At 41.8% G+C, this 25,620-nt stretch overlaps 1 protein-coding gene across 14 annotated transcripts in view; it reads left to right on the forward strand.

Moving 5' to 3' along the window:
* The window catches only part of LOC124115216 (salivary glue protein Sgs-3-like), a 242,143-nt gene that overhangs the window by 134,621 nt on the left and 81,902 nt on the right, over positions 1–25,620 (forward strand). For 8 of the 14 annotated variants that reach the window (XM_048381860.1, XM_048381855.1, XM_048381866.1 and 5 more), the window contains 5 exons: positions 6,938–7,042; positions 9,310–9,414; positions 11,412–11,501; positions 13,504–13,608; positions 15,607–15,711. In XM_048381860.1, coding sequence (XP_048237817.1) covers positions 6,938–7,042; positions 9,310–9,414; positions 11,412–11,501; positions 13,504–13,608; positions 15,607–15,711 — 510 coding nt within the window. Of the gene's footprint in view, positions 1–3,319; positions 3,669–6,937; positions 7,043–9,309; positions 9,415–11,411; positions 11,502–13,503; positions 13,609–15,606; positions 15,712–17,962; positions 18,080–18,702; positions 18,842–23,387; positions 23,537–25,620 lie in introns of those variants that run through there. The other 6 variants (XM_048381862.1, XM_048381861.1, XM_048381863.1 and 3 more) reach the window with 3 other exon arrangements.

Here is a 25,620-nt window from a genome sequence, read left to right on the forward strand (position 1 = left end):
TAAATATCGACTGGGTTTGCTAGACCTATTTGTAAATGAAGGAAGAAAACTGTCCATTGAAAAAATGAAAAGAATTTGTCCATTGTGTAAGCTAGAGATAGAAAATGAAATTCATTTTGTGTTTGTCTGTCCATTTTACAATGATCTCCGAAAGAAATATATCAAAGATTATTTAATAGCAATGTCACCGATAAACGCCTTTGTAGTTATTCAGACGACAAAGAACGGATCAAATATATTAAATCTTTCTCTTTATATTAAGCATGCATTAGCCAAAAGAAATGAATTAATCAAACAACGTGTATATCCCAATGTGTAACAAATATAATTGTATCTACATGCGTAACTCTTTCTTGTATATGGGCCGGTGGCCTTTTGTACAATAAACTTCTTTGACTTGACTGTAGTTATTGAACTGTCCACTGCAGTTGGATGTTTGTGATAGCTAGTTGGGTAAATTGTTTGTATAATTGTTGTGCCCAAGAGTGGGTGTTGCGCGTGGAAATCCCCGAGGAAATGTGTATTTGGTTTTATGTAGTTGTTAAGAATGTTAAGGTCACCTTGAGTAAAGGGTTTGGTTTGGGTATGATAAATATATATTATAGTTAGTTTTGTTTTATGTATAGTGGTATTTAGTTTGCTTCGAGAGAATTGCATTGGTCATGAGGCTAAGTTTGAATTTGCGTTTAAATGATGGGTTTGGGGTTTACTTTAGACTGTGAATGGCTGTTAGGCAGCTGTAGAAGCATTTTTGTTACACTTTGGACTTGTGAGCAAGACTTTGGAAGTTTTTAGCAGTGGGCTACCTGATGAGAAGGTAAGCTGCTGTCAACTCTATGAGTTTGTTTGTGTTATTGTTGAATACCTTTGATGTGCACACACGGTATTTCATCCAATGTGTAGTATTAAGTGTCACAAAATATAACTACTGCATAGTTCATTATCAGGCGTTAATGTTTAAAATGTTTCGTTACCATAGAAACTAGCTTCCTCGAGCATATTCGAGAAAAGCTAATTGCATTAATTGGAGCAGGGTGCCAATCAGATCACCCAGGACAATATCAATATAATGGCGTTCAAGTAAAGGAATGTTTTTGCATGTACTGATGTGCTATCTATTCTCCCTCGACCAGCTGGTGTAAACTACATTAACTAATTGCTTCTTTTCATATTTTATTCTTCAATGTGACCGCCTCCGTGGTCTAATGGTAGAGCCCGGGGTTCGATACCAAGCCGCGTCATACCAAAAGACGTTAAAAGATGGTACTTGTTGTTACCCTGTCTGGCGCTCGGCATTAAGGGGCTAAAACAAGGACTGGTCGGCTCGGAGTCAGTATACTGTGTCTGAGTGGGGTATTCATGTTAAACTGCGGCATGGTATCTCAGTGTGCTAGCACTATAAATCGGCATCAGTCCGGACTAAGAAGCCACACACACACACACACACACACACACACACACATACACGTGCATGCACGTCGCTATATAAGTGCAATAATCTTGGACGCGACGTTAAACCCCAATTCACCTAACCTCAGCTATTCCTCAATATAACGCAATATTCAACGATCTTCGCTACACCTGTTTATTTTCTGGCTACATCATAATGGGTTTGAACATCTGAATACCTTTGGGTATAATTGGGGAATTTGATATGAATGTGCGCAGGAGAGATACCTAGCTAGCGATAACATTCACATCAGGTATTCGACCAGACGTGCTATGCATGCTCTATGTGCACAAGCCCTATGGCACGTTAACCTACATTGTTATGAAGCCATTGTCTAGGTCAACTTCTAATATTCCAGGACATAAACGGAATAGTTGTTTAATGTTTCGGAGTTTGCTGTGTAGTGTTGCGTCCATTAGTCGTATGAGAGAACAAGATTATCGTTGGTTCGAATCCCAGATTCATCTTGGTGATGATTCGTGGTTTGTCAACACATTATCCGAGCTCATTGGGGTATATCTGTGATAAACGTCAACGTCAATTTTATATTTTCCCCTACATTACACACACACGCCATGAAAAACCGTTCAAAGCTGGGATAATACCCACCTCACGTTTCTGTTAATTGCAATACATTGGTGCAGGGGCAGTCGGGTAGCCTATTGGTTAAAGCGTTCGCTCGTCACGCCGAAGACCCGGGTTCAATTTCCGACATGGGTACAATGTGTGAAGCCCATTTCTGGTGTCCCCCGCCGTGATATTGCTGGAATATTGCTAAAAGCGGCGTAAAACCATACTGACTCACTCACTCACATTGGTGCAATAATGTATCTCCAGTTATTATGTATACGTATCATTTCCCATTTTGTATTTTGTGTGCTGGGGGCACGGGTGGCGTCTAAGGCGGCGCGATTCGCAGGGCAGAGTTGCGTCCCTTGGGCACGCCAGAAACCTATGATTGTGGGTTCGAATTCCGGTTCGCCCTGATTATGTTTCTAGGTTTTGACAGCACCATACCCATGCTCGTGGGTTTCACCGAAGTGGTAAACGTCTGAGACCTGCATCACTTCGGGCGTTCCTCCAAAATTAAGCTGACACGCCGTGATATAACTGGAGTTATGTTAATAGCGGCGTTAAACTCAACTCACACAATCACTCACTTTTGTGTGCCACTGGGGTGGATGAATGATTGCGACTGGATTACCGCCGTTGGAACTTGTTTGGATATATTATGAGGTGTCCGCTTAATTCAGCTTATTTAGTCTTCAAAACAACACTATGCTGAGCTATGAAACAGAATATTGTTTGTAGACTTGCGGAATAATGAGTGACGATATCCTCACTACCATTCATGTATTTCTTTAAGATGTTATCACCACTCTTACCAAGCCCAGGCAAACCAAGAAATAATCTGTGCGACAGAAAATCGAACCCATAATCATAGGTCTCTGGATAACGAATTGCGCCACCTTAGACAACTGGGCTACCCGTACTCCGTTACTCACATTTAAGACCACCGAACAATATTCGACCCGTGAAGATCCGGGGTAGAATAGGTCTTCAGCAATCCATGCTTGCCGTAAAAGGCGACTATCCTTGTTGGGTGGTCGGGTCTTCAGGCTCGCTGTCTTGGTGGATGCATGTCATCATATCCCAATTGTATGGATGATGCTCATAATGTCAATCACGAGATTGTCTGGTCGAGACCCCTATTATTTACAGACCGCCGTCATATAGCTGTAATATTGCTGAGTGCAGCGTTAAACGAGAAACAAACATTATATATTCATATAATTGATCTTTAATGCATGTTTCTAAGATGCCTTCAAAATATATTTATTAATGATATGTACGAATATTTATATCCAGCGAACCGATATGACGATGAAGATGATGATTAGTGCACTCTTGGTTACGTGTGCCATTACCCTGTCTTCCTCGCAAAATCTTACCAACGACGACATCACCAGCATCTGCAAGGCAGTCACGGAACAGGGCAATTGTTCGTCCTGTAACTGGTGTTCTGTGAGGAAAGACGGCTTTCCCTTGACAGTGAAAGAGCTGTGCCGAGTAGATAATTGGAGCCTGGCTCTTTCAGATTTCCCATGTTCGAACATCACGACCTTCTATAACCAGTCTTGTTCTGTGGGCACCTTGCCATGGGCACATACGGTCGTGTGTCCCATTGCTGAGTCGGCTACTTCCTGCTTTGTAACAAGTAAGTATTATTTATTTATTTTAAAAAAACCATATGATATATATTTGTTTAATTTAAGTACCTTATACATGAGAAAATCTGAAAACTTGCGCATATACTCCGGTGAAAATGTGATTTCATACTTCGATAAATGTAAGAGTAACATCTAGTCTTTATGGACCCGTGAAGATCCGGGTAAAATAGGTCTTAAGCAACCCATGCTTGACGTAAAAGGCAATGTTGTAGTTCTGGTTCGCCTGATGACGAGTGCATGCTGGATAATGCTGTGTATGTGGAATATTAGACCAATGTACGTACGCCTCAGTGTTTGCTTGTTTTGTTATTTACGACACTGGAATGCATCTCATACAACACTATGACAGTTACAATGTACGATCCATTTATGGTCAGGAAATACCGAGAGAAAAATAATCACACGCGGACTGCCATGTTGAATTTTACCGCGGTTTGGCATCCAGGACGTGTCGTATAGGTATGCAACCCGTGAAGATCCGGGGTACAGTAGGTATTTATGCTTGCCGTAAAAGACGACTATGCTTGTAAGAGGCGACTAACGGGATCGGGTGGTCAGGCACGCTGACTTGGTTGAAGTATGTTGAGTGGATCGATGCTCATTATGTTAATCACTGGATTGCCTGGTCCAGACTCGATCATTTACAGACCGCCTCCATATAGCTTGAATATTGCTGAGTGCGGCGTTAAACAACAAACAAACAACATCTAATCTTTATGGTGTATTTTATACATACTGGTACGATATTCAGGTTTGTTCATTTTTATCGGTTTTGTAATAAAGGATGACAGGAAGACCGGAAAGGCATAACTTGTGAGTTTAAGGGAAGGATACATATTATCTTTTACTATACGTTTATATACTATAGGTTCCAGTATCTGCTCAAATGCAGTTTCATTTGATTCCCGACCAGTGGATCCGTATGCATTCCAGTTATCATTCTCAGCTCCATGGGGAGTATAACCCAAACTGCCAAGGGGCGCTACACTTGGGTTTCGGATGTATGCACGTATTTGTGTTTCCACCATCTGGTCTTCTACCATTAGAATTAGTATCATATATCATTTTAACAGTAAATAATTACGAAATGAATTAGTTTCACAAATTTAAGCAATTCTAATTGGCAGTGGGAATCTGAAAACCTGTGCATGTAATCCGGTGAATGCACAAAATTCGTACTTCGATAAATGTAAGTTTGGACGGAAGAAGGAACTGCGTTCCACTTGACAAGTCACTTGATAAACTCTATATAAGGTCGGTGTCAGGGATTTCCTGTTGTTAAACTTGGACGAAAAGGTTCACAAATACAGACATGAAATAATTATATATTGCAAAATACCAGTGTTTGTTATTTTAGATTTGCATGGAATTTTCGGGTCGTGATAAAGAGCATTCCTTTCTATTGCCTTCTATTGCCCTTGACGCTTGTCGTGTATTCTTGCGAATGTCTCGATGTGGACGTATATCAAAACCATTACTTCTGCAACGAACTTGACAGTAAGTTAATAAAAGCGACATAAACAGACTCCAATTATATACAGAAGATGCCAGGTGTTCGCGAAAAGGTGAGTGTATCCTGCCCCACCTGTATTACCTAGCAACCCACGTTTGCTTAAAAGACGTCTATGCTTGTCGTAAGAAGCGACTTACGGAAACGGGTGGTCAGGCTCGCTGACTTGGTTGATGCATGTCATCGTGTCCAAATTGCGTGGATCGATGCTCATGATGTCGATCACGAGATTGACTGGTGCAGACTTGATTCTTTAGAGACAGCTGTCATATAGCTGGAATATTGCTGAGTGCGGCGTTAAGCAACAAACAAACAAACCAAACAGAAACACATGCAAAGGCAAGTCAGTAGTTCACCTGAAACAAAACATTGGGACACATGGTGAAAAGTCAAAACAGGGAATTGCATCAGTCATAACTACTGGCACTGATGCGTCAAGTATGGAAACATACTCCATAAGACATACTCCAACAAACTCATTTCAGACCTATCACTGAGCCAATGTTCCTTTAAGTCCACTAATTGTATGGCCAAAGACAAGGTGATAAAAACTAAAACCTAGGGACTCCCTCACAGCTAACAACAACAAATGAATGCCTCTATCCCAACCCTTCTCAGTCTCAAAACAGTAAGTCCTTATCATATTCTTAAGAGTCTTGTCTCTCTAAAGCTCCTTGAGATTCAGGGTGATATGCACGAGGCTTAACCTGAGTTATGCCTAACTGGTGCATAGCTTGTTGCAAAACACCTAACATGAAAATAGAGCCCTGATCTGACTGTATAATCTTAGCAAACCAACCATGGTGAAGAAATTTATCAAAGCCTTGATTATAACCTGAGCTGTAAGTTTCCCAATGGAAATCTTGTGGAAGCACACATGATAGTAAACATGTACTGATTTCCTGACTTAGTTTTAGGCAAAGGACCAATACAATCAATGATAACCCTGCTGGAAGGTTCTTCAAAGGCTGGAATGGGTTTAAAAGATGCTACTGGAATTTTCTGATTAGGTTTGCCAACCATTTGACACACATGGCATGTTTTGCAAATTCAGTCACATCATGCCGCAAATTAGGCCAAAATGGGACAGAATGTTGTCACAAGTTTTGTTTATCTGCCAAAGGAGTTTCATGTGCCAAACTCAAAACATGCTTTCGATATGAATTTGAAAGGACAATTTGATGGACGACCTTCCGTTCATTATCAGCAGGTACATTTGGCGGCCTGCATGTCCTCATCAAAACGCTACCCTTAAAATAATAGCAAAGTGGAACCATGTCAGCTTCTTCTGAAGAGTGTAAGTGCCCTGTTGGCAAGAGCTTTGAGTTATTGGCTCTCCCCCTTTAACTTAACGTACAGCTCCCTACCCAGAACTGGTTCCTCAACAGCCAAACTGTCAGAATGTTTGCACTCTCCCTCCAAGATTTAGACAGGTCAAGTGAATGATTCATAACAGTGCCAGCCAAATCATAACTGGAATCATTCTCAGAGGAACTTTGCTCAGACATATCACAAGTCACAACACACAAAGGACTTATGCCTTGAATTTCTTTTTCAAGATTTTCAGTACTTTCGGAAGTGCTAGGTTCAAGACAAATAACAGGATCAGGCAAACATCTTCCCATCTTCAGCCATATCTTACAAACTCGTACGCAAAGTTATGTATACTTATAATTTCTACACAATTATGTATTTGTAAATGCCTAAATGTACGACCAAGTAACGTTAATGGTTGTTTTCTTTCAGCGGAGGCTTCTACGACCACGGTAACTACGACCACGGCAACTACAACCACGGTGCCCACAACGACTAAAACAATTCGGTTTCAAGGCGGCGCCCGCGAAACGTTCCGTATGCGACTATTTGAAATCTTTTTTTGCGCTAACTACTCTGTGCATTTAGAGCTCGTGTTTGATCGTAGATATTCTCTGAAACGTGGACGTGCTCGTGTTTGCCCGATCATCGATACATCACATTATATGTGAGGTGAGGTGAAATGGGGTCGCGTCCAAAATTATTGCACTTATATAGCGACGTGCACGCACGTGAGTGTGTATGGTTGCTTGTGCTTACCCACTGAGATACTATGCCGCAGTTTAACACGAATACCCCACTCTGCTTCAGTATACTGACTCCGAGCCGACCAGTGCTTGTTTTAGCCCCTTAATGCCGAACGCCAGGTAGGGTAACAAGTACCCTAAACCATCTGTTTTGGTCCGGGCGTCACTTTATATGGGATCACATAGAGTGCCAGTGTCTTGCTAGAGTGCTAGAGTGTAGTTGCTGTTGCTAAAGTATATAAAACTCGGCGTATTTGGTCTAATGCAATGAAGGTCGTGTTTTAGACAAAAATAATCTGCTTTGTATTGTAGATTGGTAAATGTATTTAACAATAGAACGTGCTTCCTTTCAGAGGTAACTTGATATTAAGTCACGATCCGGGGAAGAATAGATCTTCAGCAATCAATGCTTGCCGTGAAAGGGTACTGTGTTTGTCGTAAGAGGTGACTAACGGGATCGGGTGTTCAGGCTCGCTGACTTGGTTGATGCATGTCATCGTATCCCAATTGCGTGGATCGATGTTCATGATGTCAATCACGAGATTGTCTGGTCCAGACTTGATTATTTACAGACCGCTGTCATATAGCTGGAATATTGCTGAGTGCGGCGTTAAACAACAAACAAACAAACCAAACAGAAACACATGCAAAGGCAAGTCAGTAGTTCACCTGAAACAAAACATTGGGACACATGGTGAAAAGTCAAAACAGGGAATTGCATCAGTCATAACTACTGGCACTGATGCGTCAAGTATGGAAACATACTCCATAAGACATACTCCAACAACTCATTTCAGACCTATCACTGAGCCAATGTTCCTTTAAGTCCACTAATTGTATGGCCAAAGACAAGGTGATAAAAACTAAAACCTAGGGACTCCCTCACAGCTAACAACAACAAATGAATGCCTCTATCCCAACCCTTCTCAGTCTCAAAACAGTAAGTCCTTATCATATTCTTAAGAGTCTTGTCTCTCTAAAGCTCCTTGAGATTCAGGGTGATATGCACGAGGCTTAACCTGAGTTATGCCTAACTGGTGCATAGCTTGTTGCAAAACACCTAACATGAAAATAGAGCCCTGATCTGACTGTATAATCTTAGCAAACCAACCATGGTGAAGAAATTTATCAAAGCCTTGATTATAACCTGAGCTGTAAGTTTCCCAATTGAAATCTTGTGGAAGCACACATGATAGTAAACATGTACTGATTTCCTGACTTAGTTTTAGGCAAAGGACCAATACAATCAATGATAACCCTGCTGGAAGGTTCTTCAAAGGCTGGAATGGGTTTAAAAGATGCTACTGGAATTTTCTGATTAGGTTTGCCAACCATTTGACACACATGGCATGTTTTGCAAATTCAGTCACATCATGCCACAAATTAGGCCAAAATGGGACAGAATGTTGTCACAAGTTTTGTTTATCTGCCAAAGGAGTTTCATGTGCCAAACTCAAAACATGCTTTCGATATGAATTTGAAAGGACAATTTGATGGACGACCTTCCGTTCATTATCAGCAGGTACATTTGGCGGCCTGCATGTCCTCATCAAAACGCTACCCTTAAAATAATAGCAAAGTGGAACCATGTCAGCTTCTTCTGAAGAGTGTAAGTGCCCTGTTGGCAAGAGCTTTGAGTTATTGGCTCTCCCCCTTTAACTTAACGTACAGCTCCCTACCCAGAACTGGTTCCTCAACAGCCAAACTGTCAGAATGTTTGCACTCTCCCTCCAAGATTTAGACAGGTCAAGTGAATGATTCATAACAGTGCCAGCCAAATCATAACTGGAATCATTCTCAGAGGAACTTTGCTCAGACATATCACAAGTCACAACACACAAAGGACTTATGCCTTGAATTTCTTTTTCAAGATTTTCAGTACTTTCGGAAGTGCTAGGTTCAAGACAAATAACAGGATCAGGCAAACATCTTCCCATCTTCAGCCATATCTTACAAACTCGTACGCAAAGTTATGTATACTTATAATTTCTACACAATTATGTATTTGTAAATGCCTAAATGTACGACCAAGTAACGTTAATGGTTGTTTTCTTTCAGCGGAGGCTTCTACGACCACGGTAACTACGACCACGGCAACTACAACCACGGTGCCCACAACGACTAAAACAATTCGGTTTCAAGGCGGCGCCCGCGAAACGTTCCGTATGCGACTATTTGAAATCTTTTTTTGCGCTAACTACTCTGTGCATTTAGAGCTCGTGTTTGATCGTAGATATTCTCTGAAACGTGGACGTGCTCGTGTTTGCCCGATCATCGATACATCACATTATATGTGAGGTGAGGTGAAATGGGGTCGCGTCCAAAATTATTGCACTTATATAGCGACGTGCACGCACGTGAGTGTGTATGGTTGCTTGTGCTTACCCACTGAGATACTATGCCGCAGTTTAACACGAATACCCCACTCTGCTTCAGTATACTGACTCCGAGCCGACCAGTGCTTGTTTTAGCCCCTTAATGCCGAACGCCAGGTAGGGTAACAAGTACCCTAAACCATCTGTTTTGGTCCGGGCGTCACTTTATATGGGATCACATAGAGTGCCAGTGTCTTGCTAGAGTGCTAGAGTGTAGTTGCTGTTGCTAAAGTATATAAAACTCGGCGTATTTGGTCTAATGCAATGAAGGTCGTGTTTTAGACAAAAATAATCTGCTTTGTATTGTAGATTGGTAAATGTATTTAACAATAGAACGTGCTTCCTTTCAGAGGTAACTTGATATTAAGTCACGATCCGGGGAAGAATAGATCTTCAGCAATCAATGCTTGCCGTGAAAGGGTACTGTGTTTGTCGTAAGAGGTGACTAACGGGATCGGGTGTTCAGGCTCGCTGACTTGGTTGATGCATGTCATCGTATCCCAATTGCGTGGATCGATGTTCATGATGTCAATCACGAGATTGTCTGGTCCAGACTTGATTATTTACAGACCGCTGTCATATAGCTGGAATATTGCTGAGTGCGGCGTTAAACAACAAACAAACAAACCAAACAGAAACACATGCAAAGGCAAGTCAGTAGTTCACCTGAAACAAAACATTGGGACACATGGTGAAAAGTCAAAACAGGGAATTGCATCAGTCATAACTACTGGCACTGATGCGTCAAGTATGGAAACATACTCCATAAGACATACTCCAACAAACTCATTTCAGACCTATCACTGAGCCAATGTTCCTTTAAGTCCACTAATTGTATGGCCAAAGACAAGGTGATAAAAACTAAAACCTAGGGACTCCCTCACAGCTAACAACAACAAATGAATGCCTCTATCCCAACCCTTCTCAGTCTCAAAACAGTAAGTCCTTATCATATTCTTAAGAGTCTTGTCTCTCTAAAGCTCCTTGAGATTCAGGGTGATATGCACGAGGCTTAACCTGAGTTATGCCTAACTGGTGCATAGCTTGTTGCAAAACACCTAACATGAAAATAGAGCCCTGATCTGACTGTATAATCTTAGCAAACCAACCATGGTGAAGAAATTTATCAAAGCCTTGATTATAACCTGAGCTGTAAGTTTCCCAATTGAAATCTTGTGGAAGCACACATGATAGTAAACATGTACTGATTTCCTGACTTAGTTTTAGGCAAAGGACCAATACAATCAATGATAACCCTGCTGGAAGGTTCTTCAAAGGCTGGAATGGGTTTAAAAGATGCTACTGGAATTTTCTGATTAGGTTTGCCAACCATTTGACACACATGGCATGTTTTGCAAATTCAGTCACATCATGCCACAAATTAGGCCAAAATGGGACAGAATGTTGTCACAAGTTTTGTTTATCTGCCAAGGACTTTCATGTGCCAAACTCAAAACATGCTTTCGATATGAATTTGAAAGGACAATTTGATGGACGACCTTCCGTTCATTATCAGCAGGTACATTTGGCGGCCTGCATGTCCTCATCAAAACGCTACCCTTAAAATAATAGCAAAGTGGAACCATGTCAGCTTCTTCTGAAGAGTGTAAGTGCCCTGTTGGCAAGAGCTTTGAGTTATTGGCTCTCCCCCTTTAACTTAACGTACAGCTCCCTACCCAGAACTGGTTCCTCAACAGCCAAACTGTCAGAATGTTTCTACACAATTATGTATTTGTAAATGCCTAAATGTACGACCAAGTAACGTTAATGGTTGTTTTCTTTCAGCGGAGGCTTCTACGACCACGGCAACTACAACCACGGTGCCCACAACGACTAAAACAATTCGGTTTCAAGGCGGCGCCCGCGAAACGTTCCGTATGCGACTATTTGAAATCTTTTTTTGCGCTAACTACTCTGTGCATTTAGAGCTCGTGTTTGATCGTAGATATTCTCTGAAACGTGGACGTGCTCGTGTTTGCCCGGTCATCGATACATCACATTATATGTGAGGTGAGGTGAAATGGGGTCGCGTCCAAAATTATTGCACTTATATAGCGACGTGCACGCACGTGAGTGTGTATGGTTGCTTGTGCTTACCCACTGAGATACTATGCCGCAGTTTAACACGAATACCCCACTCTGCTTCAGTATACTGACTCCGAGCCGACCAGTGCTTGTTTTAGCCCCTTAATGCCGAACGCCAGGTAGGGTAACAAGTACCCTAAACCATCTGTTTTGGTCCGGGCGTCACTTTATATGGGATCACATAGAGTGCCAGTGTCTTGCTAGAGTGCTAGAGTGTTGTTGCTGTTGCTAAAGTATATAAAACTCGGCGTATTTGGTCTAATGCAATGAAGGTCTTTTTTTAGACAAAAATAATCTGCTTTGTATTGTAGATTGGTAAATGTATTTAACAATAGAACGTGCTTCCTTTCAGAGGTAACTTGATATTAAGTCACTATCCGGGGAAGAATAGATCTTCAGCAATCAATGCTTGCCGTGAAAGGGTACTGTGTTTGTCGTAAGAGGTGACTAACGGGATCGGGTGTTCAGGCTCGCTGACTTGGTTGATGCATGTCATCGTATCCCAATTGCGTGGATCGATGTTCATGATGTCAATCACGAGATTGTCTGGTCCAGACTTGATTATTTACAGACCGCTGTCATATAGCTGGAATATTGCTGAGTGCGGCGTTAAACAACAAACAAACAAACCAAACAGAAACACATGCAAAGGCAAGTCAGTAGTTCACCTGAAACAAAACATTGGGACACATGGTGAAAAGTCAAAACAGGGAATTGCATCAGTCATAACTACTGGCACTGATGCGTCAAGTATGGAAACATACTCCATAAGACATACTCCAACAAACTCATTTCAGACCTATCACTGAGCCAATGTTCCTTTAAGTCCACTAATTGTATGGCCAAAGACAAGGTGATAAAAACTAAAACCTAGGGACTCCCTCACAGCAAACAACAACAAATGAATGCCTCTATCCCAACCCTTCTCAGTCTCAAAACAGTAAGTCCTTATCATATTCTTAAGAGTCTTGTCTCTCTAAAGCTCCTTGAGATTCAGGGTGATATGCACGAGGCTTAACCTGAGTTATGCCTAACTGGTGCATAGCTTGTTGCAAAACACCTAACATGAAAATAGAGCCCTGATCTGACTGTATAATCTTAGCAAACCAACCATGGTGAAGAAATTTATCAAAGCCTTGATTATAACCTGAGCTGTAAGTTTCCCAATGGAAATCTTGTGGAAGCACACATGATAGTAAACATGTACTGATTTCCTGACTTAGTTTTAGGCAAAGGACCAATACAATCAATGATAACCCTGCTGGAAGGTTCTTCAAAGGCTGGAATGGGTTGAAAAGATGCTACTGGAATTTTCTGATTAGGTTTGCCAACCATTTGACACACATGGCATGTTTTGCAATTTCAGTCACATCATGCCGCAAATTAGGCCAACATGGGACAGAATGTTGTCACAAGTTTTGTTTATCTGCCAAAGGAGTTTCATGTGCCAAACTCAAAACATGCTTTCGATATGAATTTGAAAGGACAATTTGATGGACGACCTTCCGTTCATTATCAGCAGGTACATTTGGCGGCCTGCATGTCCTCATCAAAACGCTACCCTTAAAATAATAGCAAAGTGGAACCATGTCAGCTTCTTCTGAAGAGTGTAAGTGCCCTGTTGGCAAGAGCTTTGAGTAATTGGCCCCCCCCCCCCCTTTAACTTAACGTACAGCTCCCTACCCAGAACTGGTTCCTCAACAGCCAAACTGTCAGAATGTTTCTACACAATTATGTATTTGTAAATGCCTAAATGTACGACCAAGTAACGTTAATGGTTGTTTTCTTTCAGCGGAGGCTTCTACGACCACGGTAACTACGACCACGGCAACTACAACCACGGTGCCCACAACGACTAAAACAATTCGGTTTCAAGGCGGCGCCCGCGAAACGTTCCGTATGCGACTATTTGAAATCTTTTTTTGCGCTAACTACTCTGTGCATTTAGAGCTCGTGTTTGATCGTAGATATTCTCTGAAACGTGGACGTGCTCGTGTTTGCCCGGTCATCGATACATCACATTATATGTGAGGTGAGGTGAAATGGGGTCGCGTCCAAAATTATTGCACTTATACAGCGACGTGCACGCACGTGAGTGTGTATGGTTGCTTGTGCTTACCCACTGAGATACTATGCCGCAGTTTAACACGAATACCCCACTCTGCTTCAGTATACTGACTCCGAGCCGACCAGTGCTTGTTTTAGCCCCTTAATGCCGAACGCCAGGTAGGGTAACAAGTACCCTAAACCATCTGTTTTGGTCCGGGCGTCACTTTATATGGGATCACATAGAGTGCCAGTGTCTTGCTAGAGTGCTAGAGTGTTGTTGCTGTTGCTAAAGTATATAAAACTCGGCGTATTTGGTCTAATGCAATGAAGGTCGTGTTTTAGACAAAAATAATCTGCTTTGTATTGTAGATTGGTAAATGTATTTAACAATAGAACGTGCTTCCTTTCAGAGGTAACTTGATATTAAGTCACGATCCGGGGAAGAATAGATCTTCAGCAATCAATGCTTGCCGTGAAAGGGTACTGTGTTTGTCGTAAGAGGTGACTAACGGGATCGGGTGTTCAGGCTCGCTGACTTGGTTGATGCATGTCATCGTATCCCAATTGCGTGGATCGATGTTCATGATGTCAATCACGAGATTGTCTGGTCCAGACTTGATTATTTACAGACCGCTGTCATATAGCTGGAATATTGCTGAGTGCGGCGTTAAACAACAAACAAACAAACCAAACAGAAACACATGCAAAGGCAAGTCAGTAGTTCACCTGAAACAAAACATTGGGACACATGGTGAAAAGTCAAAACAGGGAATTGCATCAGTCATAACTTCTGGCACTGATGCGTCAAGTATGGAAACATACTCCATAAGACATACTCCAACAAACTCATTTCAGACCTATCACTGAGCCAATGTTCCTTTAAGTCCACTAATTGTATGGCCAAAGACAAGGTGATAAAAACTAAAACCTAGGGACTTCCTCACAGCAAACAACAACAAATGAATGCCTCTATCCCAACCCTTCTCAGTCTCAAAACAGTAAGTCCTTATCATATTCTTAAGAGTCTTGTCTCTCTAAAGCTCCTTGAGATTCAGGGTGATATGCACGAGGCTTAACCTGAGTTATGCCTAACTGGTGCATAGCTTGTTGCAAAACACCTAACATGAAAATAGAGCCCTGATCTGACTGTATAATCTTAGCAAACCAACCATGGTGAAGAAATTTATCAAAGCCTTGATTATAACCTGAGCTGTAAGTTTCCCAATGGAAATCTTGTGGAAGCACACATGATAGTAAACATGTACTGATTTCCTGACTTAGTTTTAGGCAAAGGACCAATACAATCAATGATAACCCTGCTGGAAGGTTCTTCAAAGGCTGGAATGGGTTGAAAAGATGCTACTGGAATTTTCTGATTAGGTTTGCCAACCATTTGACACACATGGCATGTTTTGCAATTTCAGTCACATCATGCCGCAAATTAGGCCAACATGGGACAGAATGTTGTCACAAGTTTTGTTTATCTGCCAAAGGAGTTTCATGTGCCAAACTCAAAACATGCTTTCGATATGAATTTGAAAGGACAATTTGATGGACGACCTTCCGTTCATTATCAGCAGGTACATTTGGCGGCCTGCATGTCCTCATCAAAACGCTACCCTTAAAATAATAGCAAAGTGGAACCATGTCAGCTTCTTCTGAAGAGTGTAAGTGCCCTGTTGGCAAGAGCTTTGAGTTATTGGCCCTCCCCCTTTAACTTAACGTACAGCTCCCTACCCAGAACTGGTTCCTCAACAGCCAAACTGTCAGAATGTTTCTACACAATTATGTATTTGTAAATGCCTAAATGTACGACCAAGTAACGTTAATGGTTGTTTTCTTTCAGCGGAGGCTTCTACGACCACGGTAACTACGACCACGGCAACTACAACCACGGTGCCCACAACGACTAAAACAATTCGGTTTCAAGGCGGCGCCCGCGAAACGTTCCGTATGCGACTATTTGAAATCTTTTTTTGCGCTAACTACTCTGTGCATTTAGAGCCCGTGTTTGATCGTAGATATTCTCTGAAACGTGGACGTGCTCGTGTTTGCCCGGTCATCGATACATCACATTATATGTGAGGTGAGGTGAAATGGGGTCGCGTCCAAAATTATTGCACTTATATAGCGACGTGCACGCACGTGAGTGTGTATGGTTGCTTGTGCTTACCCACTGAGATACTATGCCGCAGTTTAACACGAATACCCCACTCTGCTTCAGTATACTGACTCCGAGCCGACCAGTGCTTGTTTTACCCCCATAGCCGAACGCCAGGTAGGGTAACAAGTACCCTAAACCATCTGTTTTGGTCCGGGCGTCACTTTATATGGGATCACATAGAGTGCCAGTGTCTTGCTAGAGTGCTAGAGTGTTGTTACTGTTGCTAAAGTATATAAAACTCGGCGTATTTGGTCTAATGCAATGAAGGTCGTTTTTTAGAAAAAAATAATCTGCTTTGTATTGTAGATTGGTAAATGTATTTAACAATAGAACGTGCTTCCTTTCAGAGGTAACTTGATATTAAGTCACGATCCGGGGAAGAATAGATCTTCAGCAATCAATGCTTGCCGTGAAAGGGTACTGTGTTTGTCGTAAGAGGCGACTGACGGGATCGGGTGTTCAGGCTCGCTGACTTGGTTGATGCATGTCATCGTATCCCAATTGCGTGGATCGATGTTCATGATGTCAATCACGAGATTGTCTGGTCCAGACTTGATTATTTACAGACCGCTGTCATATAGCTGGAATATTGCTGAGTGCGGCGTTAAACAACAAACAAACCAAACAGAAACACATGCAAAGGCAAGTCAGTAGTTCACCTGAAACAAAACATTGGGACACATGGTGAAAAGTCAAAACAGGGAATTGCATCAGTCATAACTTCTGGCACTGATGCGTCAAGTATGGAAACATACTCCATAAGACATACTCCAACAAACTCATTTCAGACCTATCACTGAGCCAATGTTCCTTTAAGTCCACTAATTGTATGGCCAAAGACAAGGTGATAAAAACTAAAACCTAGGGACTCCCTCACAGCAAACAACAACAAATCAATGCCTCTATCCCAACCCTTCTCAGTCTCAAAACAGTAAGTCCTTATCATATTCTTAAGAGTCTTGTCTCTCTCAAGCTCCCTGAGATTCAGGGTGATATGCACGAGGCTTAACCTGAGTTATGCCTAACTGGTGCATAGCTTGTTGCAAAACACCTAACATGAAAATAGAGCCCTGATCTGACTGTATAATCTTAGCAAACCAACCATGGTGAAGAACTTTATCAAAGCCTTGATTATAACCTGAGCTGTAAGTTTCCCAATGGAAATCTTGTGGAAGCACACATGATAGTAAACATGTACTGATTTCCCGACTTAGTTTTAGGCAAAGGACCAATACAATCAATGATAACCCTGCTGGAAGGTTCTTCAAAGGCTGGAATGGGTTGAAAAGATGCTACTGGAATTTTCTGATTAGGTTTGCCAACCATTTGACACACATGGCATGTTTTGCAAATTCAGTCACACCATGCCGCAAATTAGGCCAAAATTGGACAGAATTTTGTCACAAGTTTTGTTTATCCGCCAAAGAAGTTTCATGTGCCAAACTCAAAACATGCTTTCGATATGAATTTGGAAGGACAATTTGACGACCTTCCGTTCATTATCAGCAGGTACATTTGGCAGCCTGCATGTCCTCATCAAAACGCTACCCTTAAAATAATAGCAAAGTGGAACCATGTCAGCTTCTTCTGAAGAGAGTAAGTGCCCTGTTGGCAAGAGCTTTGAGTTATGGGCCCTCCCCCTTTAACTTAACTTACAGCTCCCTACCCAGAACTGGTTCCTCAACAGCCAAACTGTCAGAATGTTTGCACTCTCCCTCCAAGATTTAGACAGGTCAAGTGAATGATCCATAACAGTGCCAGCCAAATCATAACTGGAATCATTCTCAGAGGAACTTTGCTCAGACATAGCACAACACACAAAGGACTTATGCCTTGAATTTCTTTTTCAAGATTTTCAGTACTTTCGGAAGTGCTAGGCTCAATACAAATAACAGGATCAGGCAAACATCTTCCCATCTTCAGCCATATCTTACAAACTCGTACTCAAAGTTATGTATACTTATCATATCTACACAATTATGTATTTGTAAATGCCTAAATGTACGACCAAGTAACGTTAATGGTTGTTTTCTTTCAGCGGAGGCTTCTACGACCACGGTAACTACGACCACGGCAACTACAACCACGGTGCTTACAACGACTACAACAACCATGCCTTCAATTCCGGGACCAGACGTCGCCCGCAAAACGTTCCGTATGCGACTATTTTCAAATCTTTTTTTGCGCTAACTACTCTGTGCATTTAGAGCTCGTGTTTGATCGTAGATATTCTCTGAAACGTGGACGTGCTCGTGTTTGCCCGGTCATCGATACATCACATTATATGTGAGGTGAGGTGAAATGGGGTCGCGTCCAAAATTATTGCACTTATATAGCGACGTGCACGCACGTGAGTGTGTATGGTTGCTTGTGCTTACCCACTGAGATAATATGCCGCAGTTTAACATGAATACCACACTCTGCTTCAGTATACTGACTCCGAGCCGACCAGTCCTTGTTTTAGCCCCTTAATGCCGAACGCCAGGCAGGGTACCAAGTACCCTAAACCATCTGTTTTGGTCCGGGATCGGGTGTTCAGGCTCGTTGACTTGGTTGATGCATGTCATCGTATCCCAATTGCGTGGATCGATGCTCATGATGTCAATCACGAGATTGTCTGGTCCAGACTTGATTATTTACAGACCGCTGTCATATAGCTGGAATATTGCTGAGTGCGGCGTTAAACAAAAAAAAAATGATGTTACTGTCAGGAGATTGAAAGTTTAATTTAGTTAAAGCTGAGAGTTGTAAAATTGTTTGTACGGTCTTCATTCTCAGTGACCCCTTGCACTCAACGGTGTGTCCGCAACGACATAGTGGCCTCAGAATGCGGTGCTTCAACGCTGCCCGAAGCGTGTACCAACCTCGACGATTCCTCGCTTAATGGTCAATACACCTGCTGTACAGGTTAATACAGGTATGGAATACACTTCACGTAAAGGTTTATTGTAAGATCCATTTAACAAATTTCGCTTCGTAAATCAGACTTGCTTCACTATTTTTGTGTTTCGACAAAGACGATAGACAATATGGCTCTGGATCAGTCTCATGTTCATACTATTCGCACTGCTGACATGTCCTGTCAAGCAACGTATTGGAAAGCAAATCAAGTTAAAGCGTACGGGACATTATTTTAATTTTGGGTATTGTTGATAGCAGCTTCTCAACTTTCAACTTGCATTTCGCCAATGAATTAACTTCATAACCGAACACGTCACATGAATGAGAGCGGGTCTGGTAACGACTTTGAATTCAAATACAGTAAACTACGGTTATAACGAACTCAAAAGAACGTATAGTTCGTATTAACCGTAGTTCGTTATAAGCATATATATATATAACAAATGACGGAGTCTAAAAAATATGTTTGTTATATCGGTCAGTTCGTTATAAGCATGTTCGTTATAATAACAATTAGAGTAAATATTTGAACAAGATATAATATATAAAGAACAATATAGTTCAAATTACTGTGATGGGGTACATCATTTATTAAAATGTAGGTTATTAAAATGTAGAAGACACGTGAAGGTCCAGGGTAGAATAGGTCTTCAGCAACATATGCTTACCGTAAAAGGCGACTGACTATGCGTGTCGTAAGTGGCGACCGGATCGGGTGGTCAGGCTCGCTGACTTGGTTGATGCATGTCATCGATCCCAATTGGGTGGATTGATACGACTGATGTAAATCACTGGATTGTCTCGACCAGACTTGATCATTACAGACCGCCGTCATACAGTTGGAATATTGCTAAGTGCGGCGTTAGACAGATTATTCAATACATAATACATAGGCATAATTTGTCACGTGATGTACATGGTTGGATGTTAAATTAAGTTACACAATTCTCATCATGGATCATATCAGGAAGTTTAGCAGTGTTATCCTTTAGTCTCTGCTTAAATGAATATAGAAAAAACTGCGGGTCTCTTGGGAAATTCATGCATATGAAAAGCCTTATACATAATAGATTTCTCACATCTGAAACCATTTTGTAACACTGATATTGTTATATACCAGGCACCTTTCTAAGTAACTTAAGCCAATACTTAACTAACCTTATTTGGCTGGCTACAAAAAGATCACTACGTCCTGTTTCACCAGGAAATCATAAGACCTATACATTTATAGTAAGTGACTACACTCAAAGAAGACGAACCAAAAAACAACATTTTTCATGTTTTGCAACAATACCACCATTTCTAAAAACTACAGCATTGGTTTTATTAAGACTTACTTCAAGACTCCATTCAATCTCATTAAAATCAGATCTTAGTTCTCGCTACCGCTAAACAAAGATCTGAGGACATCCAATAACGTGTCAGGTCAGACCGACCTTGCGCGAACTTTGACCGACCAATGGAATGACCAATCAGAAGGCAGCTTTCTCGTGCTTTACGGCGCTAATTTCAAATTGGCAACTTAGCTTCGAAACATATTTTGACAAATTCTCGATTACAAACTTGAAACCTGAACCCCAAAAAACATTCTGGAATAGCTAATAGATGGTCTAGATTGTAAGGATTCGTTCGTTAAACCCGTAACTATCTTTCGGAATACCCCATGTTAAAGTTTTCGAGGTTGTATGATTAGAAATCATACTCCGTCACTTTAATAATCTGGTAAGCGACGCTCTGATTGGTCGGATGAAAGGTCGTTCTGACGTGACCCCTAATGGGATGTCTTCAGATCTTTGTTCAGCGGGAGCGAGAACTAAGGTCTAATTTTAATGAGATTGAGACTCCATTTACATCAATCACACTGTAACACATTTAACTGTTTTAGCCACTTGCAACATCTGACAGATGCATATATGTTTTGCAAAAGTACAAACATTTACCACACCAATTATTTATAAGTAAATACATAACTTTTTTTCCTATTAACATAGTCAAACGGTTTTTTAAAGTCAATAAATCCAAAATAAAAGCGACCTCTGGTTTTGCACAAATAAACTGACGTCCAAAAGCAACTTTTCCAGAGTTTGAAATCACTCTTGCTCAAATGCAACAAAACAAACATGCATGAAGTTAAGTGTATTAAGATCAAAATATCAACATAATCAACACTGAAAATGACAATCATACCGCGACCGAGAATGACGTCAGAGCCCCCCAAAGTTGGGTGTGGTACAAAACTCGAGCTTTCAGAATCATGGACAATAGGCAGAGTACATAAACAATCGCTCACGTTCAATAACAAGTCATTAGTAGAGTGTGTGACCACCAAATGCCTCAATATACGCAAAAGCTCTTCGACGCACAGAAAAAGTCAGTCGTCTGATGAGGTCACGTGGGATTTGACGCCATTCTTCTTGGAGGGCCAAGATCAGTTCTTGCCGGTTGGCTGGAGAGTGTGGTCGTTGTCGAACACGACGATCCATCAAGTCCCAGAGGTGTTCTATGGGGGACATGTCGGGTGAGAGTGCAGGCCACGGCAGGACGTTGACGTTGTTGGCTGCGAGGAAGTTAGTGACAATTCTGGCTGTATGGGCTCTAGCGTTGTCGTGCTGATAAATGACACCACGTGGCTGCTATTGGAGAAATGGTAGGGCAACTGGACGAATAATGTTATCCATGTAACGCTGAGCTGTCAAGTTTTCGTCAACGATGACCAGCGGTGTCCTCTCCTGCCCACAGATCCCTCCCCAAACCATGACACTCCCTCCACCATATGGTACGACCTCCTGCACGCAACACGCCGCCGTTCGTTCACCCCTTCGGCGGTAAACACGTTGTTTTCCATCAGCCCTAAACATACAGAATCGACTTTCGTCAGTGAAGACAACCCTCTGCCAGTCACGTCGTTGCCAACGTCGTACAGTCCGGGCCCATCTCAATCGCAGACGACGATGTTGCGCTGTCAATAGCTGTCCTCTGTATGGTCTAAAAGCTCTGATTTCATAAGCCCTGAGTCTCCTGGCCACTGTGTGTCGACCAACCCTGTGACCTAAGGCATTTGTCGCCGATGACGTCACTGTCAGAAAGCGATTTCGGAGGTGCAAGGTACGCAAGTACCGGTAATCATTGGGCGTGGTCTTTCTGGGTCTGCCTGTTCTTGGCCTGTCAGCGGTCCGCCCTGTCTGTCTGTAACGTTACATCAAGTTGGTAACGGCAACACGGGAACAAACGAAGGTTCGTGCAAAATGGGCTTGGGTGGCTCCCATCTGTACCATACCCAAGCCTTGTTCACGTTGTTCGACTGTGAGTCGTGGCATTTCTTTTGTGTTTTTTTATCACTGCGGATGTCTGACTGGCCGTTGCAATCGTTTTATACCCTTACCCGCACGTGCATTTGCAGTTGTCAGTGGTGCACGTGTTTTTTTATTTTTTCGCGTGTTATCTCGCAAACATGTAAAGGAGGACTAACATTTTCGGCATACATTATTGTTGTATTTAGGTCATGTGTTTTAAATAGACTTCATCGACAAAAGTTATACTTTGTCTGAAATTTATATTTTTAGTTGGTAAAGTTTCTTTTGGACGTCAGTTTATTTAGAACAAAGAGGTTGTAAAACAAGCAAGTTATCAACAGTAGAGTAGTTCGGCCGGAACTCTACTTGAGAATCATTTACTTCCATCCATATTCATACAGCCATACATAGCCTTCATTAATTTATTTATTTACTTTTTGTCATTATTCTAATTAAGCCTTTACGGCATCAGCATACAAATTAGAACTGAGAAAAGTCTTGCTAAACATGGTGAATTTCCTATCAGGATCGATCTGGGATGATTACGAGAGAATCAGTGTGTTACACATGTATTCCTTATGCGGAATGACGGAGTTCTGTCTATCTTCTAAGGTGTAACAAACTAAAATGGAATTAACCATACACAAATACATTCCCGTGACCATGAAGAGGTTTCTTATAGTTTTAATTCATCCGGTGGCTCATCAGAGATGAAGGATTAGAAGGATTGGCGTTCGTATCCAAGATTGAAACATATTTCTCACCCCTTTGAAAACGTATTTAAGGTGCACAGTCCAAAATGAGACATAGAAGTGAATGGGTCAAAACGCCTACATTTGACATAAAAACATCAGTTGGGCGGGTTGCCTTTGATTTTGTATCGACATTAGATAGTTTCCAGCTACAGCTACGAACAAAACCACATGGATTGTTTTGAAGAAAAACGCCTTGCAACAATGTATATTTGGTGGGGGAATTTTCTGTCTTTTTGTCAACAGTCTGAAGCATAATTATTTTTTTTAAAGAATTTTTGGGGTCAATTTATTTTTTTCGATTAATTCACACTTTTTATTGTGTTACATTCCCACTGAAACTACAAGGCTGAAAACGGTGATGAAACTTTGTATGAATGATCCCACCTATGGTGTATCTAAAACTGCTCACAAAATCCTCACCGGCTTTAACATGGCCCAATTATTTCAACTCAATCCAGGTGAGCTACAGTGCCACCCTGATGCTTGTATATAAAACATTTATTTTGATTTTCAGAGGACATATCAACAGGGGATCCTGAACTCCACCATATCAACAGAAAGTGTACAATTAAGACAAAATGGTTGCTTGTCAAAGATCATATATTAATTGACTAATATGTATTTTCAAACCTTCGAAATGAAAATAAATTGATCGTGGAGCAATTTGCTTTCTGTCTTCAAAACGATAAAATAAATCAAGACGGTATTACGTTTCTTGTATCTGACTTGTTCTCTGATAATAGATGTATCATTTAGAACATTTGGTTCGGATGACAAACAGATGAAGTATGATACATTAGCATTGCAGCTGAGTTTTCTATGGGTTCATGACGTGCTGTTCTTAAAGTGTAGATATCATGAAAAGTAGCAATAGACTTTTCGTACATCATTATGTAGCAAGTGTGATGTACGTTACGATGGCCGAGAAAATCAGCGTGAATGTAAACTTAGCGATATTGCGCATAATTAAACGTACTTCTTTTGAGGTCAATATTTGTAACAACCCGCGAATCTTAACGGCGATAACGAGGGGGCGTGGTTTAAATAGCACGGCCGGCTAGACCTGCAAGCTGATTGGGTATTACCACCAGCCGGTACAGAATATACGCGACCGTTTCAGTAATTGTGTCATGAGTATGGCTGGTAGGGGGGTGTCAACCAACCTTGATTTAACATCTATTATATAATCTTAACATTGCAAAATATTTTCAATTTGAGGAGCGTGGGATCCATCCACCCCCTTCTACTCAATACGTGCCTTTATACCTGCTAATCTACCAGAAAATTATTTGTCTCGGTGTTGTCCCGAAGTCTAAAATAGACATAATTTTGATATTCGAGAGTTCAGTGATGGTCATGGGTTTATGAATTCAAATATGTTCGAAAGTTCGGTGTCGGTTGAGGATCAATGTACCAAGTGAGTGAGTGAGTGAGTATGGTTTTACGCCGTTTTAAGCAATATTCCAGCAACATCACGGCGGGGGACACCAGAAATGGGCTTCACACATTGTAGCCATGTCGGGAATCGAACCCGGGTCTTCGGCTTTAACCACTAGGCTACCCGACCGCCTTCAATGCACCAAGTACTTCAGACATGTCGGTGCTGTGTAGAAAACAAGACATATACATTTTGCCATCGTTTAATTAAATGAATGATCTCCTCTGTCCTGTCTGGAAGTAACATGTCGTGTGAGTGAGTTGGGTTTAACGCCGCTTTCAACAGTATTCCAGTTATATCACGGCGTGTCAGCTTAATGTGGGAGGAAAGCCCGAAGTGATGCAGGTCTCAGACGTTTACCACTTCGGTGAAACCCACGAGCACGGGTATGGTGCTGACAAACCTAGAAACATAATCGGGGCGAACCGGGATGCGAACCCACAATCATAGGTTTCTGGCGTGCTAAAGGGACGCGACTCTGCACAGCGAATCGCGACGCCTGAGACGACTGGGCCACCCCTGCCCCCAGTCCAACCAAGATATAACTCCGACATTCCAGCCTTGTTCGTCATAGTGGAGACTGGACTTTTATAGTTAGTGAGCTCCCTTGCCTAGTGTAGGTGGGTAATGGCGTCTCCAAGGAAGAGATGAAGACGGGAATACTGCCACTTGGGAACACAAGCAAATATTACTATATTATTGTGAGTTCGTTTGTTTGTTTGTTGTTTAACGCCGCACTCAGCAATATTCAAGCTATATACCGGCTGTCTGTAAATAATAGAGTGTGGACCAGACAATCCAGTGACTGACATCAAGAGCATCGATCCACGCAATTGGGATACGATGACATGTATCAACCAAGTCATCGAGCCTGACCACCCGATCCCGTTAGTCGCCTCTTACGACAAGCATAGTCGCCTTTTACAGCAAGGATTGGTTGCTGAAGAGCACTTCAACCCCGGATATTCACGGGTCATATGTTTCAGTGAGTTTTAATACTGGTTTGTGATAACATTACGATAGAGACAATGTGTGCATGTCCCATAAAGAGACAAAGATACTCTACTGTAACACTATGTGCAGACCTTCGATAAGCTGCAAGTGACGACTGGTGATGTGGTGAAACGCTTTCCTGTGACAATCGTGGGACGACACCTGAAGGGAGGCAACTCTTGTATCCAAAACCCGTTAAAATTAGTGAGGCTAACGAGTGAGTGAGTTGGGTTTAGCTCCGCGTTTAACATTATTCCAGTTATATCGCGGCGCCTCAGACGACGGGGCCACCCGTGCCCCCCAAACTAGTTTTAAA

Source organism: Haliotis rufescens, unplaced genomic scaffold, assembly GCF_023055435.1.
Source record: "Haliotis rufescens isolate VD_foot unplaced genomic scaffold, xgHalRufe1.0.p SCAF_4, whole genome shotgun sequence".
NCBI lineage: Eukaryota > Metazoa > Mollusca > Gastropoda > Lepetellida > Haliotidae > Haliotis > Haliotis rufescens.